We start from the raw sequence: 13,438 nt of genomic DNA, 5'->3' as shown, positions 1-13,438 counted from the left end.
TGTGAGCTTCTATGCACTTCTGTATACTTTGATATAACTTTTTATTTTAAACGAAATGAATTATAAAAAATATTTTAAATAATTCATTAATTGACATAAGGATTGAGCAATACAAAAGAAGGTAAATTTAAATTTTAACAAATTTTGGCGACGTAATTTGATCTAACATTGTTATTATTTGAACAAAAGCAAAAAAGAAAGAAACAACTTTAAACCATTTTGAAAATACCACAATTTTATTGGACTAAAATTTATCGCCAAAAATTGTATATCCTAGTAGAATGTTTGTCCGTGTTTGGAATTAAAATATGAATATGGTTCCCTCCGGTTGTAATTGTTCTCCAATAGGTGTTTGACCATTATCATCATTAATTATCATTTCCGTTGATTTTCCAGCAAAATAAGGATTAGTTTTCGTTTCTCGTAATATTAATTCAGGAGTTATTCTAAAACTGTTTATTTTAAGGAACGTATCTACGATGTAAAATAAGAATTGAATGTATATATATATTTTACATACCCTTGTGGAAAATTACGAAGAAGAGACAAAAGTACTCTTTCTCGTCTGTTAAAATTAGAAATTTCATAGGATCCATCCCTTTTACCGTATCCTACTCCGATTGAAGTAGATATTTCATCTGGTCTGTAACCACGTATCTCTCTATCTCTCGGTGGTTTTTTTTCGCTCGGAATATTGTAACTTCGATATTTGGATCCATTCACCATCAAAACCCATCCGAAAAGTATTAGAGCCATCGCTAATCCAAATCGCATGGTTGTGTTTATTTTTCTCGCAACAGTTAGTTATCCTTTAGAAAAATTCAAACATACGGAAACTGTATATACTTAGATATAACATTATTTTAATATATTCATTATATTAGGGTGAATCAGTATTTATTTCATTAAACAATTATTACCTGAAACAATTCCATTATTTTGGATTTTACGGAAAAAATATTCAAAAGAAAATTACACTATTGCAAGAGTCAGATCTGATGGTGAAAAGAATTTTTTCTCAAGATATTGCAATGGTGTAACTTCGTTTCGCACATTTTTACTACAAAATTAAAAATAACTAGATCTAATCTAATAAAGTATTACTTAATTGAAGCATTACTTTATTAATTAACCCATTTGCATCCAAGCGCGGAATATTCCGCGGGCCGCGATTGTTCGCTATCACCAAGCACGGATATATCCTCGAACTGCGACTGTATGCTATCACCAAACGCGGATTATTACGCATAAGAAACATTTGTTTTCCTATCTGTGAGAATTCGATCGGTCAGTCGACAGTTGAACGTCTCTGATATTTGAGCAAGAAAGTTAAAGTAGATGCATGATGCAAATGGGTTAAGGGAAAGGACCATTCGTTCTTTAAATCGATACGAGAAAATGAAAGAAATCATTTTATCTTTACTAATGTTTTCTTTTCTTTACTTTTTGTACATAAAGCATTCATTTTATTCATATATTAAATTTAAAAGCGAATAAAACGATTTCTTTCAATCAGATTAATTGATGAACTTCTTACAAGAGATTGTTTGATTACCTAATACTTATATAATCTTAAATTTAGTTCTTAAATCTTTAAATTAAATAAATAAACATATACACACATGAGAGCCAGATGCTAAACAAAATCCATGGAATATTACTTACGTACACGTATTAAAGGATACATTTAAAAATCACTTTATGTATGTACAGAACATACTTTCTAATCTCGTTGTATTCTAATCAACTTACATTAGATCGATTAGAGTTATCATAAGAATAATATATACAAATACATACATATATATGTAATATTTGTAACTATAATTTTTATTTTTTATCGGATCCAAAAGAAATCATTGAAATTAAAAAATAAGAAACTTAGTATAAATATTTGAAGAAGAAAAATATTAACGATATACCGGAATAATACACAGATACAGCAGGACGCTGTGACAAGTTAGATAAGTCATCTCTAATAACGCGTATCACGAAGGAGAGAACTGAATTCTCGATCTAGTTCGGTTGCTTTTGTATGAAGCCGCCTACCCTGGCGTCTCAACGGCCGCAAAAACAGCCGCCGTGCATCGCCTTTTGGTATCAATTTCTGTCTTCTATAATCATTTATATTATTTCATATAAATGAAATAAAATTAAATATATATGATAAAATGATTGGAAACAAAATCTAATATTATCTTAGATAAAATTATTTGAAAATTATTAATTGAAATCATGATGATTTAGAAAATTTCGTGCCGCCGTAATTGCAACCACCGCCGGAGACCGCAAGTTTCTAGAATAGCCGCCAATGCGTATGCGAACGGATATCTGCAGTCACCCCCATAAACCGCCTACTCCCATTTCATCGGACATAGTAATTGTCCAGCCCCTTGATATGCCCTATTTTACGTTACAGTACATGCTAATAAGTATAATGCACTCGTTCGTACGTTCGATTTCCTAAACCATATATATGTATCTTCACTTCTTTTCATTACCTTTCAAGAAATTAAATTTACAAATATTATCCTTTACTTTTTATACAAATATTATTGATAATTATTTTCTTTTTCAACTTTGTCGTCTATCTAAGTAAGTTTAATTTTTTAAATTGTGGGATTCGTAATTAAAAAGATAAGAGTTTAATATATAAAAGAATGTAATTTTTTTAAATGATATATATATATATATATATTTCTTTTTAACTTAAAAATTGATGTTAAATGCACTTTAAATAAATATACAATACTTTATCTGACAATAAATTAATCGATACGTTTAATATAAAGTAATTATTAGAGTAATTATCACAAAATTTTGATTTCGCAATGATCTAAAATTACGTTTGGAATTTCGTGGAATACGTATGACCGAGGAATGCCTGAATATTTGACAAAAAGATCCAAGAAACGTATACTTCCTGTCGATTCGCTTTCCGCCTCACTTCCAACTTTTGTACTGAAACATAGTTTTATTTATTAATATTGATGGCTCCTAATTAACGCAATTGATTCTTTAGATTTATTTATTTATATTTTCTTACCTGTCTGTTGTTACGAGAGAAAGTATATACATACAGATATATTTTATATAATTAAATGTAATAGAAATATGGAATTGACGAAGCATAGTTTGTATTCCAGCAACAAATGCTACTGCATCTAAATGATCTTGTGATTTTTTACTTAAAAGACTCGCTGTAAGAATAGTTTTGTATTAATATTAATTAATATAGAAATACAATTTTATTAATATTTCATAATAATATTTAAATATCAATATATACCTGTAACGTTGCAATAATACAATTTACCAAGCTGCGACACAGTAAATAAAAACATTACAAATGAAATATTGTTTACATGTGGAGGTTTAATATAAGATTTATTAAGAGGATCGCTTATGCCGGCCCAATCTAATCTTAAACTGAGCTCGTGAAGTAATTGGATTTCATCTGATTTTTTTACTTTTCTATCGTCGCTTAAATTGCTTGACTTAATCTCAGACAATATTGCTCTATATATACGTATAAAAAAAATATACGCATCAAAAATATTAAATTAAATTCTTTAATAATTTATATAATGACGACTGACATACGTGTTTAATGTCTGCAATGCTGCTTCCATATGTTTCGCTTCAAATTTACATGCTGTATTTAATTCATACGCTATTTTTCTTCGAAGTATTTGATAATGACCTATCTTTAATATCCAATCTAATATTTGCAGCCACATTTTATTTCCATGCGTACCAACGATGGTCTGCAATTTTGTCATCATAGCTGCGCGTATGCGTGTAATAATATTATTAATATAATTTTTCAAAGTAACATTCTCTATTATTTTCAATCATATTGTGTGTCATACCTTTAGGGTTTTCTACACTGTTTAAAATAGTCAAACATTCATCAATGATAGAAGACCATTGTTTGTTACGCATTTCTTTTTCCATATAATTGATCACATTTTCCAATTCAATCACAATATAAAATGATATCAGTTTATCCATGCCTGCTAATGCTGGAGTACCTATTGCATCTAATATCATTGTAAAAACTCTGTGATCTATTATCTCGCTTAGCGTCATGACATTACACCAAGCAAGTGCATGCTCTATGTAAACAGTATTTCTAAAAATGATTTACAAAATAAACACACTAGTATGCTTCATAAATAGATGTAATATTATTTTTCTAATATTACCTAGGATCAGTAATACGAATAAGTTCTCGAGTAAGCCTGCCAATAAAAGTTAAACAATTGTTTTCTGTTAACGAATGATGTTTCTCATTTGAAAAGTATCCCCAAGCTTTTCCAGGGATCCAAGAAGATCCTCTTTGTTCTTCTTCAATTGCACTATCTATAATATAAATAATCTAAACGGAAAATATTTTTTTATGAGAACAAGATAAGGATTAATTCCACTATTTTCTCATTGATGCTTACTTCTTCATGCCATATTTTTAAACTGTTGATATTTATATAATCTTGAATATATTGAAAAGATTTACGATAACCATCCATTATGGAGGCTAAACTTTTTAATTTTTGAGGTAATGTTACCTACAACAATTTAAATGTTACAATAACTATAACAATGTGTTTCTAATATTTAAAATATTATATAGATTTATATTATACATACTTTTGATTTTGAATCAAAGATAAGACCATTTTGCAATGCTAAAGTAACTTGTTTCACAAGTTCCTGACGTATACCATCTTCTAAAAGACGATGCGAGTCCACTCTTAAAACACCTAATGAAACACTTCGTAAAGAAAGTACTCCTTTTGTAAAAACCGATACATCATATGTTAATTTTGCCATCTACATAAATACATAACATTGTATGTAATATTATTCACACGAGCATATATTCTATATATATATATATATATATATATAAATCAGAAACAAATAAAATACTGAATTTGTGTAAAAATTCTACAATTTTCAATACCTGTAATCTATCATCTAATTGAGCATAGTCTTTCAATTTGTCTTTTGGTAATTTTGTTGGTATTTCTTTAAAAGCATTTGTTTCTAAGTGCACTATCTGAGCGAGTAAACCAAAAACTGTTTCAGGAATAATCTGCAAGACTCTTCTAGCATAACTTTCTAATTCTCTACTGTAATATTGAGACACGGAAGATAAATCAGAACTACATGCTTGATTTATACGTAGTAATGGTGTCTCTAAAGCTGAAGCCATCTATAAAAAAAAGATATTGTAACTGTTTACGTTGTACTCATTGCTTTTTTCTTATATTTTTTCTTACTTTTAAAAACAATGCTTTCAATTTGATCACTGTCGGAGGATTCTTTTTTATACTGAATTGTATAACATCAGTAAAAGTTTCCATTATGTTCCACGCGTAACTGCAATCAGTTACTATGTTTAAATTAATTATAGTATCTTCCGCAATATTTCCTGTTCGTAGCATATTATGTAATATTTCACGAGTATCCGACAAATATTGAGATACATGTAGATTATTTTCCAATTGATGAAATTCTAAAATCATTTAAAATTAATGATACAGTACATGCGATAACAAATTTTTATCTAAATTTTACCTTGCACGTATTCCAATGCCTGTAATAATTGAACAATTTTTCTACTATCCTCTTGTTGCAAAGAATTAATATGTTTACTTATCTCCATAAACCATGCATGCAAATCTTGAATTTTTTCAATACCATCGAGAGATTTGTTATCGCCAAATATTTGAGCTAAATCAATGATGCGTTTTACACAAGCTTCTTTATCTCTGAACCATTTAGTTTCTTTTCCAACTAATAACTAATAAAAAATATATAATTGTTACTTCTTATAAAAATGTTAGAAAAAATTATTTTTTACATAAATATACAATATTCCTCTAGGTATACAAAATATTTTTAAATTATATTCACCTCTTTATACGTCTGCTTAACATCTTGTTCAATTTGTGCTGTATTCAATAATAAACGAAGACAATTAATCTCTGTATATTTACTTTCGGTAATAACAAGTTGTTGAAGAGAACGGGAACGTTTCGATAAATTTAAAGAAGTTGTATGCAATAAAATCCAGCGTAATGTTACGTTGCAATCTCGTACTAAATTCACTAATGATCCTATTGCATTTTCATCCAGTGCACCAGCTAACTCTACTTCTTCGGTTTCACGTAATAATTCCTAGAATATGATACTAACAATGTGAATTCAATTAGAAATAATATATATCACTTACCTCCATTTTTTGACCGTGCTTTTGAGCTATAGTTTTTATATTAGATGTTTCAAGATTATTATTAAGAGCTGTTCTTGCTGCTTTATACGGTAACCACCAATCTTTCAAATTTATAACTATTCCCATGTAAATACTGATCACCCAATTATCAGAAAAGAATTTATCTACAATTTCTCTCATCACTGTGGTTTGCGTATTTAATATATCTGGTATAAAGCAAAGAATTATAACCAACATTGATGCTTGAGTTGAAAGAGCAATGCTTCGATATTCTGGTTGATGATTATGAAAAGCAGGTCTTTGATTGTATAAATCACCAAATCTTAAACAACCAACGATTCCTTCTATTAACGAATCATCTAATGGTATTCTCCTATAAAATAATTTTATACTCCTAAACTATACAATATTTATTATATACATATGCATCAAATTTTTTATATAATTATATAAACATAGTTTTTAAATAAATAAAAATTAAATGACATATATTTTGAAGTCATACCCAAAATAATCTTCAGGATAATTAGTTGGACGTTTTCCTAGTATTCTACTATATCCCGTTGATCGAAGTAACATACAAATATCATCCACTTTAGTAGACGATGATTCCTGAGCATTGTATCGATAATAAGATACAAGTAAACGTTCACGAACTCTTCCTTCAAAATGATAATCTACTAATAACAACATTACTCCATATAAATAAACTGCTTCACACTAGAAATATAGTAACAAATAAATATATAAAATACGATTTAACTTATTTATTTTATTAATAAAAAATAAAATTATACCATCAATTGTTTTCCGTCTTCAGATGACTCGACAGTACCAGAAGACTGATAATCTTCTTGATTTAACTTTTCAACATAAAAATTCAAATCTGTTATATATTTGTGTATACTTTCAAATGCCAAATAAAAGCGTGATAATAATTCAGAAAAATTATTTCTTATTTCTTCATCCGTTTCTTGAAGCACCTGTAAATATAGTTCACAATTTAACGATATTAATATATTGGTATTTATAAATGATTAAAAGTATTTGTTAAAAATACAAGTTTATTAAGATAAATAAATCATAATTTGATAAAGTCATTGTAAAATTCCTCACCGGATCATCCTCAATTTTTTTTTCATACGTACTAGTTGCTTTGAAATAAGAAAAATCATTTAAGATCGAACCATATTTTTGAATAACTTGTTTCGTATCTAAGCTGTACAAACAAAAATTATATCTTATCTTTAATATATAATAAACATATATACATACATGTATATATTATATTTTTAAAATCTTTTAGATAAATATTATACCTATAAACTCATTATATTTAATAGTACACAATTATATAAAAAACCAACCTAAAAATCGGTGGAACATAATCCTTCAAACGCATCAATTCAGCTATAATTGCATTTCCACGAGAAACTAATCGCAATAATGTTTGTCCTCCAACATTATTAACAGCTAAGTAGTCACCCATTTTTAATTTTATAGAAAGAAAATATATGAAGTGTTAAAACGATGATTAAAATGTCACTATAAACGTCACTGTCAATATATATTTCGCTGCTATCAACTGCAATAGAATTTAAATGATAAAAACTTTATAAAATAATTATCAATTTTAATATTAATTTTTAATACTTCTTATTCGAATCATTAATAAAATGATAAATCTATGAATTAGTATAATATAAATTAAATGTATATATTATGTTTCGATATTTAATAAAATAAAAAAGAAATGATAATTATTAAATTTACAGGTTAATTTTTGTTTAGCCAATACATGCATTTATTTGAAATTAAACATAGGCACATGATAAATAATGATTGATCTTACTATAGAGGTGGTAAACCATGTGATTCTATTATACAATAATGCTTGCATCACAATTGAAAATATTAGTCTTAATTTCGCGCCGATTTTCCATAATTAGAAATCTAACCTTGTTTTAAACAATTTGTTTTAAATTCGCCCATTTTAAATCTTTTTATGTCCTCCATTTCCTTTTTTTTCAAACAACAGTAAATTCAAATGTTTAATATATATTAATGTATACATACATATAAGTTATACAATTAGGAACGAATATGAAACTGTCACATTCTAAAACAGGTACTTGATATCTATTTCGAGTTATATGCAATGTGTTAATCGTTTATTTATATCACACTAGTGTGTGCCGATTTTCTCGTTGATCCTCCAAGTATGTTTAAACGTAGATTTAAAACTGCACATTTTATTATTTTTTCCTAAACAATCAACGTTTTTATTTCCAATTATGGATGAAATATATTTTCGCATTACAAATCATCTAGAAATATTACAGGTATCCTTTTTTTTTATTATAAAGATAATTACTACAACTAATCCACATGTATTTATTATATATATAATTTAAAATTAATTTATATAATTTTACTTTTGTCTTAATTCTTTTATATATTTTTTTTGTATGTATATAGATAATTTTTAATTCATTTTCAGTTATGAATTTGATTTACTTTTAAGCTTGAAATATTAAATTTAAATTTAAAAATACAAATATAATTTTGCATAATTAATAAGTAATATTAATAGTTTAATTTTTTTTCACATTAACATTATGATAATATTGATGATGATGATGATGATGATGATAATAATAATAATAATAATAATAATAATAAAAATAATAATAATATATACATATAGAAAAAATATTTCTCATGTCTGCAAGTATGAAATAATTGAAAAAGAAATTTGGGATAAGGTTCGAGCATCTTTAGCGATTCAACAAGGACAACAATGGGTTTCTGCATTATTAACGTACTGTCAGAGGTACATTCAAGAATTATCTAGTGATCAACATGTGCAGTATATGAAAGATATCATACACAATTTGCTAACGTATATTAAAAAATCTTGGGAACAGTTACATTTCAAATATTATTCTATTCATATTAATTTTACACAATTTTATCAACAATTAGCAGCGATATGTGCTAATGAAGGTATGACATTCATTTATTTCAATTCTACAAACATTTTACACTATATATTATTATAAAAAATGTTTATTTCACAAAAAAATATTCTGACGATCCACCAATTTTCTAACATGTATTTAATATATTTATTTCAGTCACACGAAGAGAGATCATATTTTGTCTAGCAGGTATATCGATAGGTACATTAATAGGCTATATCGTAGGTAGGAATTGGATTTATTATTCCCACCATATGCATTATATAAAAGCTATCATATGTCACCATTATATTGGTATAGAGGTACATCATAAACTATATATATGTATAATTAACAAAAACTTTGTGCATTATGTAAATATAAATATATAAATGTCATCGTATTTAATGCAGGGTGTTTCAATGATAGATGATGCGGAAATGCCAACGATTCGTAAATCTAACGATTTACTGATACAAGTTAAAGCTGCTTCGGTTAACGTCGTTGATACAAAAATATGTTCCGGTTATTCAAAAGCTTATAGAAGACTCCTAAATTCTAGAGTAAAAAAATATTAATTATCCTATTAAATACTTACTATTGTATTGTACTATTTTTCAGTTTTTTTTTGTACTCAATTAGCATGTTATTGTAACATTGAGTTTTCTCTTTCCAGAGGCATAAAGATATTCCAGTAATATTAGGTAGAGATTGTTCAGGTATAGTTATTGATATTGGACAAAGCGTTATTAATTTTGACATTGGAGACGAAGTATTTCTTGCTGTACCTTCATGGGCACCTGGTACCATGGCAGAATACATAACTGTTCCAGAAACTCAAGTAGTTAAGCGACCTAAACGATGTACTCATGAAACAGCTGCAAGTATTCCTTATAGCGGTTGCATGGCATGGGATGCTTTAGTTAATAAGTCTATTATTAAAGAAGGCAATGCAAAAGGACAAAGGTAATACAAAAAGTATAATTATTAAAAAAGATTTACAATTGAATGACAATAGCTCCGATAAAATAATGTTCAATTTTCTTAAGGCTATCATTCTCCTAATGAAACAAAACTATATTTTTACAGGGTGTTTATATACGGAGGTAATACTCCAGTTGGATGTATTTTAATCCAACTTGTAAAATTATGGGGCGGTTATGTAGTAACAGCATCTAGACAAAATGCTCTACCTGTAATGAGAGCTTTAGGTGCCGATGAAGTTTTATCATTAAACGAATCAAATATTGAGAAGGAGTTAGAACTTCATGATAAGTACGGTATACTTCTAATAAGAAAAGAAAAAACTGTTATGATGTAATTAGAAATTCAAAGCAAAACTTTCTAGGTTTAATGCAATTTTTTATACCAGTGGTCAATTAACAGAATCAGATATATTAAAAAAATATTTACATCCTCATGGCTCCTTCGTGACAACAATGCCTGAACATTTAATGTCAGATTCATTGGGATTTATATCAGGAAGTATATTTGCTGGATGTGTACGCATTAAATTATTAATACAGGTATGTAAACAATTAATATTAAATTATTATAAAAAATATTATTAAATTATTATTTTATCTTTATTATTTTATTATCTTTAGTATATATTTGGTTGTAATATACACCAATGGAAAGAAGGTTCTAAAATAAAAGTCGATTACTTGCAAGCGTTATCTGAATTAACCGATGCAGATGAAATACAACCTGTCGTCGATAGAGTTTATACTCCTCACAATATCGAAGAAGCATTACATCACATATTAGATCCGGATGCTATTGGAAGTACCATAATAAAATTTTAAAAATAGATCATTTTGAAATAATTTTCTCATTAAAACATTAAGATGTTATCATCGAGCTATATTATTGTAGAAAAATAATATCATCATCATTGCAATGCTGCCAAAGTTAAGACTGATGAAGTAGAAAAAGTAAATGCACATGTTATTCTTTTAAGCTCGCTTTACACATTGCTGAAGTTATAAAAAGACAATAAACTATAAGATTAAAAAAAAAACAAATAAAAGTAATAATGCACTTACAAAAGAAAGTAAATTTATATTTATTGATGCAATGATTCTTTTATATTGGAATATTAAACCAAGATTGAGAGATACAGTTTTTATAAAACATAATTTATTAATCATATACATGTATTGCTTTTAATTGAGTATATTATTAACAGATTTACAGTAGATTTTAAATATAAAATAAAAGTAGATATTTTTCGAGATCTTGCATCGTATAAATTTTATTTTGCTTTTCCTTTGAACTTACTATTACCACCAGTTTTGCCCTTCTTAGCTGATTTCTTCTTTTCTTCTATCTATTAATATATTTATATAGAAAAAATTATTAAAACATTAAAAAGAATTAACAGGTTTTGAAATTTACCTTACGCTTTTGTGGATTTGAATTTGGAGTCGGTAATACTTTAAAATATGAATCAAGTCTACCCTGGGTCGTTGTATTACGAGCTTTGCATAATTTTTTTGCACCACTTCTAACACGTTCTTCATTAAATTGCTTATCACCACATAGAAACTTTACTAAACCTTCTTCGTCTGGTTCTGACCATTTCAACTTATAAAATTAAAAAAAATTTGTTTAATTAATATCGAGTATATAAAAAAATATAATTACTATATTTCTATATATAATATTTTTTACTTCAATGTCATCGACATTCGCAACATCTGGTTCTTTAAATAACAATCTTGCTTGCTTATAATTCCAATCTTCCGGTATAGTATATTTTTTAGTATCCAATTTTTCTATAATCTTTTCAAGAGACTTATGTGTTTTTATTAATTCTATTGCTCTTTTAGGACCAATTCCTTTAATACTGTCTGTATAGTCACAACCCAACATAATGCAAAGGTCAATAAACTGAAAATTTATATGAAATATAGCAGATCGATTAATTAATTCTAAAAATAGATCTGGGGATCATAATAAAAGTACTTACTTCATCCTTATTCAATTCCAAACCTTCTAATACTTTATTAAAATGAAATTCTTGAACAGGCATTTTTCTAGCTTCGCTGAAAGTTAAACGACGCAATAAAATGTCACATCCAAAAGTAAGAGCATCCATATCCTCTGTTGCTGTCGCATAAACTTTTCCACCTTTTACCAAAGCAGCGCATTGAGCTTCAGCTTCGCATGGAGCCTTCCAATATAAATAGACATTATACATATGACAATCTCATTTTTCGACACTTATAAGTATTAATTTACTTACATCGACATATGGTATACCCATTAATTTAAGTAATTGCTTGGCTTCATCAGAATGAATTTTTGTAACTTTAACCAATCTTCTATTAAATTTATTAACATCTTCAGCATTTCCTTATTATAATAAAAAATAATAAACTAAATAATAAGTGGTGTACGACAGTAAATAAATAATATACAACAACAAAAATTATATACGAAATTACCAGCTTCTTCTGCAGCTTGCAACAATTTTTGTGCTTCCTCTCTTTTTTCAGCGCGTTTAGCAAGTTCTCCACCTTTTAAATTTGGTGGTTTCCCATCAAAAACATATACAGGTTTTATACCTTGGTCTACTAAACGTATAGTACGATAAAATGTTCCCATTAAATGGCTATGATCAGAAAAGAAAATGACAAATGGATTCAAATATTTTATTTAAATGTTTACACTACAATGGTGAGATTCAACATTACAGTGCATACGATTAATATATTGAATTATTTGATAATACCTTGTCGTTTCACCATCAGCTGCTTTAAGTTGTTCTCCTTCATTGCGAACAGCAATCAAGAATTGATATAAACACATGGATGCATCTATTGCTATTTTTCTACCTAATAAAAATAGAAAAAATTAAATTAATAAAATAAGATCTTTTTAAATGAATATAGACAAAGTGATATTATTGTACCAAAATAATGTTTCAATTCTCGTTCCTTGATTGAACCAGGTGCTATATCAGCTATTATTTTTGACAAGCCCAAAATACCCATTTTTAAGTTATCACTGATAAAGATTTTGTGGATATGTAAATAAAAGTAAATAGAGTTTTGATAGATATCCAGACTTTCGTACAAGAAAATCTACAGATTACGCGGGAATAAGTATCACTAGGTTTACCGCCTTTATTTTCTAAAATGGTTGTGCATATGACCAACGTAACGAAAATAAAATTTAACAAACACTCGAGGATATCTCATAGAATATGTTGGTAGTACTTTCCTTATAA

General features: G+C 27.4%; 4 protein-coding genes across 11 annotated transcripts; 1 reads left to right on the top strand and 3 right to left on the bottom strand.

Annotated features, from left to right (window-relative positions):
* Positions 1-217: 217 nt before the first annotated feature.
* Positions 218-2,187, bottom strand: LOC122514796 (allatotropin-like). Of its 3 annotated transcripts, none has more exons than XM_043631844.1 (3): positions 1,923-2,187; positions 521-809; positions 218-452 (listed from the first exon to the last, which is right to left on the bottom strand). In XM_043631844.1, exons 2-3 carry the CDS (start codon positions 772-774, stop codon positions 302-304), a joined length of 405 nt encoding a protein of 134 aa, XP_043487779.1. In that variant the 5' UTR covers positions 775-809; positions 1,923-2,187; the 3' UTR covers positions 218-301. The 3 variants fall into 3 exon arrangements, with proteins under 3 accessions (XP_043487779.1, XP_043487777.1, XP_043487780.1); XM_043631842.1 differs by lacking the exon at positions 1,923-2,187 and adding an exon at positions 1,666-1,824; XM_043631845.1 differs by lacking the exon at positions 1,923-2,187 and having other exon boundaries at positions 218-446; positions 521-1,824.
* A 565-nt stretch (positions 2,188-2,752) lies between these two features.
* On the bottom strand, positions 2,753-8,185 carry LOC122514792 (WASH complex subunit 5). 2 transcript variants are annotated; one of them, XM_043631832.1, is made up of 18 exons: positions 8,094-8,185; positions 7,609-7,826; positions 7,358-7,460; positions 7,039-7,224; positions 6,747-6,961; positions 6,242-6,614; positions 5,923-6,186; positions 5,584-5,809; positions 5,286-5,521; positions 4,967-5,218; positions 4,651-4,833; positions 4,452-4,568; positions 4,209-4,381; positions 3,873-4,135; positions 3,604-3,787; positions 3,290-3,519; positions 3,047-3,200; positions 2,753-2,961 (listed from the first exon to the last, which is right to left on the bottom strand). In XM_043631832.1, the coding sequence occupies exons 2-18, from the start codon at positions 7,728-7,730 to the stop codon at positions 2,811-2,813; spliced, it is 3,432 nt and encodes a 1,143-aa protein (XP_043487767.1). In that variant the 5' UTR covers positions 7,731-7,826; positions 8,094-8,185; the 3' UTR covers positions 2,753-2,810. The 2 variants fall into 2 exon arrangements, with proteins under 2 accessions (XP_043487767.1, XP_043487768.1); XM_043631833.1 differs by lacking the exon at positions 2,753-2,961 and having other exon boundaries at positions 3,104-3,200; positions 3,290-3,320.
* A 97-nt stretch (positions 8,186-8,282) lies between these two features.
* Positions 8,283-11,237, top strand: LOC122514794 (reticulon-4-interacting protein 1 homolog, mitochondrial-like). Of its 5 annotated transcripts, none has more exons than XM_043631839.1 (8): positions 8,283-8,369; positions 9,007-9,247; positions 9,379-9,524; positions 9,615-9,764; positions 9,878-10,167; positions 10,291-10,476; positions 10,550-10,727; positions 10,809-11,237. In XM_043631839.1, exons 2-8 carry the CDS (start codon positions 9,115-9,117, stop codon positions 11,007-11,009), a joined length of 1,284 nt encoding a protein of 427 aa, XP_043487774.1. In that variant the 5' UTR covers positions 8,283-8,369; positions 9,007-9,114; the 3' UTR covers positions 11,010-11,237. The 5 variants fall into 5 exon arrangements, with proteins under 5 accessions (XP_043487774.1, XP_043487775.1, XP_043487772.1 ...); XM_043631840.1 differs by having other exon boundaries at positions 8,286-8,369; positions 8,974-9,247; XM_043631837.1 differs by lacking the exon at positions 8,283-8,369 and adding an exon at positions 8,505-8,583 and having other exon boundaries at positions 10,574-10,727.
* Positions 11,238-11,321: 84 nt separating this feature from the next.
* On the bottom strand, positions 11,322-13,361 carry LOC122514795 (flap endonuclease 1). Its single transcript, XM_043631841.1, has 8 exons — positions 13,121-13,361; positions 12,941-13,043; positions 12,654-12,820; positions 12,452-12,561; positions 12,176-12,379; positions 11,878-12,096; positions 11,602-11,790; positions 11,322-11,533 (listed from the first exon to the last, which is right to left on the bottom strand). The coding sequence occupies exons 1-8, from the start codon at positions 13,200-13,202 to the stop codon at positions 11,459-11,461; spliced, it is 1,149 nt and encodes a 382-aa protein (XP_043487776.1). The 5' UTR covers positions 13,203-13,361; the 3' UTR covers positions 11,322-11,458.
* Between the last annotated feature and the right edge of the window lie 77 nt (positions 13,362-13,438).

This window comes from Polistes fuscatus, unplaced genomic scaffold (assembly GCF_010416935.1).
Source record: "Polistes fuscatus isolate 324 unplaced genomic scaffold, CU_Pfus_HIC Scaffold16, whole genome shotgun sequence".
Classification (NCBI taxonomy): domain Eukaryota; kingdom Metazoa; phylum Arthropoda; class Insecta; order Hymenoptera; family Vespidae; genus Polistes; species Polistes fuscatus.
Note: the sequence above shows the minus strand (reverse complement) of the source record. Positions and strands in the feature narration are given on the sequence as shown.

Bases quoted from the DNA above. Each gene is read 5' to 3' on its own strand.
- LOC122514796 (XM_043631844.1), bottom strand. From the start codon at position 774: ATGCGATTTGGATTAGCGATGGCTCTAATACTTTTCGGATGGGTTTTG. The intron at 453-520 runs GTATGTAAAATA...TAAAATAAACAG, and splicing joins CTTCGTAATTTTCCACAAGG to TTTTAGAATAACTCCTGAAT.
- LOC122514792 (XM_043631832.1), bottom strand. From the start codon at position 7,730: ATGGGTGACTACTTAGCTGTTAATAATGTTGGAGGACAAACATTATTG. The intron at 5,219-5,285 runs GTAAGAAAAAAT...TTTTTTTTATAG, and splicing joins TGAAAGCATTGTTTTTAAAA to ATGGCTTCAGCTTTAGAGAC. The intron at 4,834-4,966 runs GTATTGAAAATT...GTATTTATGTAG, and splicing joins AATTAGATGATAGATTACAG to ATGGCAAAATTAACATATGA.
- LOC122514794 (XM_043631836.1), top strand. From the start codon at position 8,536: ATGGATGAAATATATTTTCGCATTACAAATCATCTAGAAATATTACAG. The intron at 10,168-10,290 runs GTAATACAAAAA...ATATTTTTACAG, and splicing joins GGCAATGCAAAAGGACAAAG to GGTGTTTATATACGGAGGTA. The intron at 10,477-10,549 runs GTACGGTATACT...AAAACTTTCTAG, and splicing joins GAGTTAGAACTTCATGATAA to GTTTAATGCAATTTTTTATA.
- LOC122514795 (XM_043631841.1), bottom strand. From the start codon at position 13,202: ATGGGTATTTTGGGCTTGTCAAAAATAATAGCTGATATAGCACCTGGT. The intron at 13,044-13,120 runs GTACAATAATAT...TATTTTTATTAG, and splicing joins AGAATTGAAACATTATTTTG to GTAGAAAAATAGCAATAGAT. The intron at 12,562-12,653 runs GTAATTTCGTAT...TATTATAATAAG, and splicing joins GCAAGCTGCAGAAGAAGCTG to GAAATGCTGAAGATGTTAAT.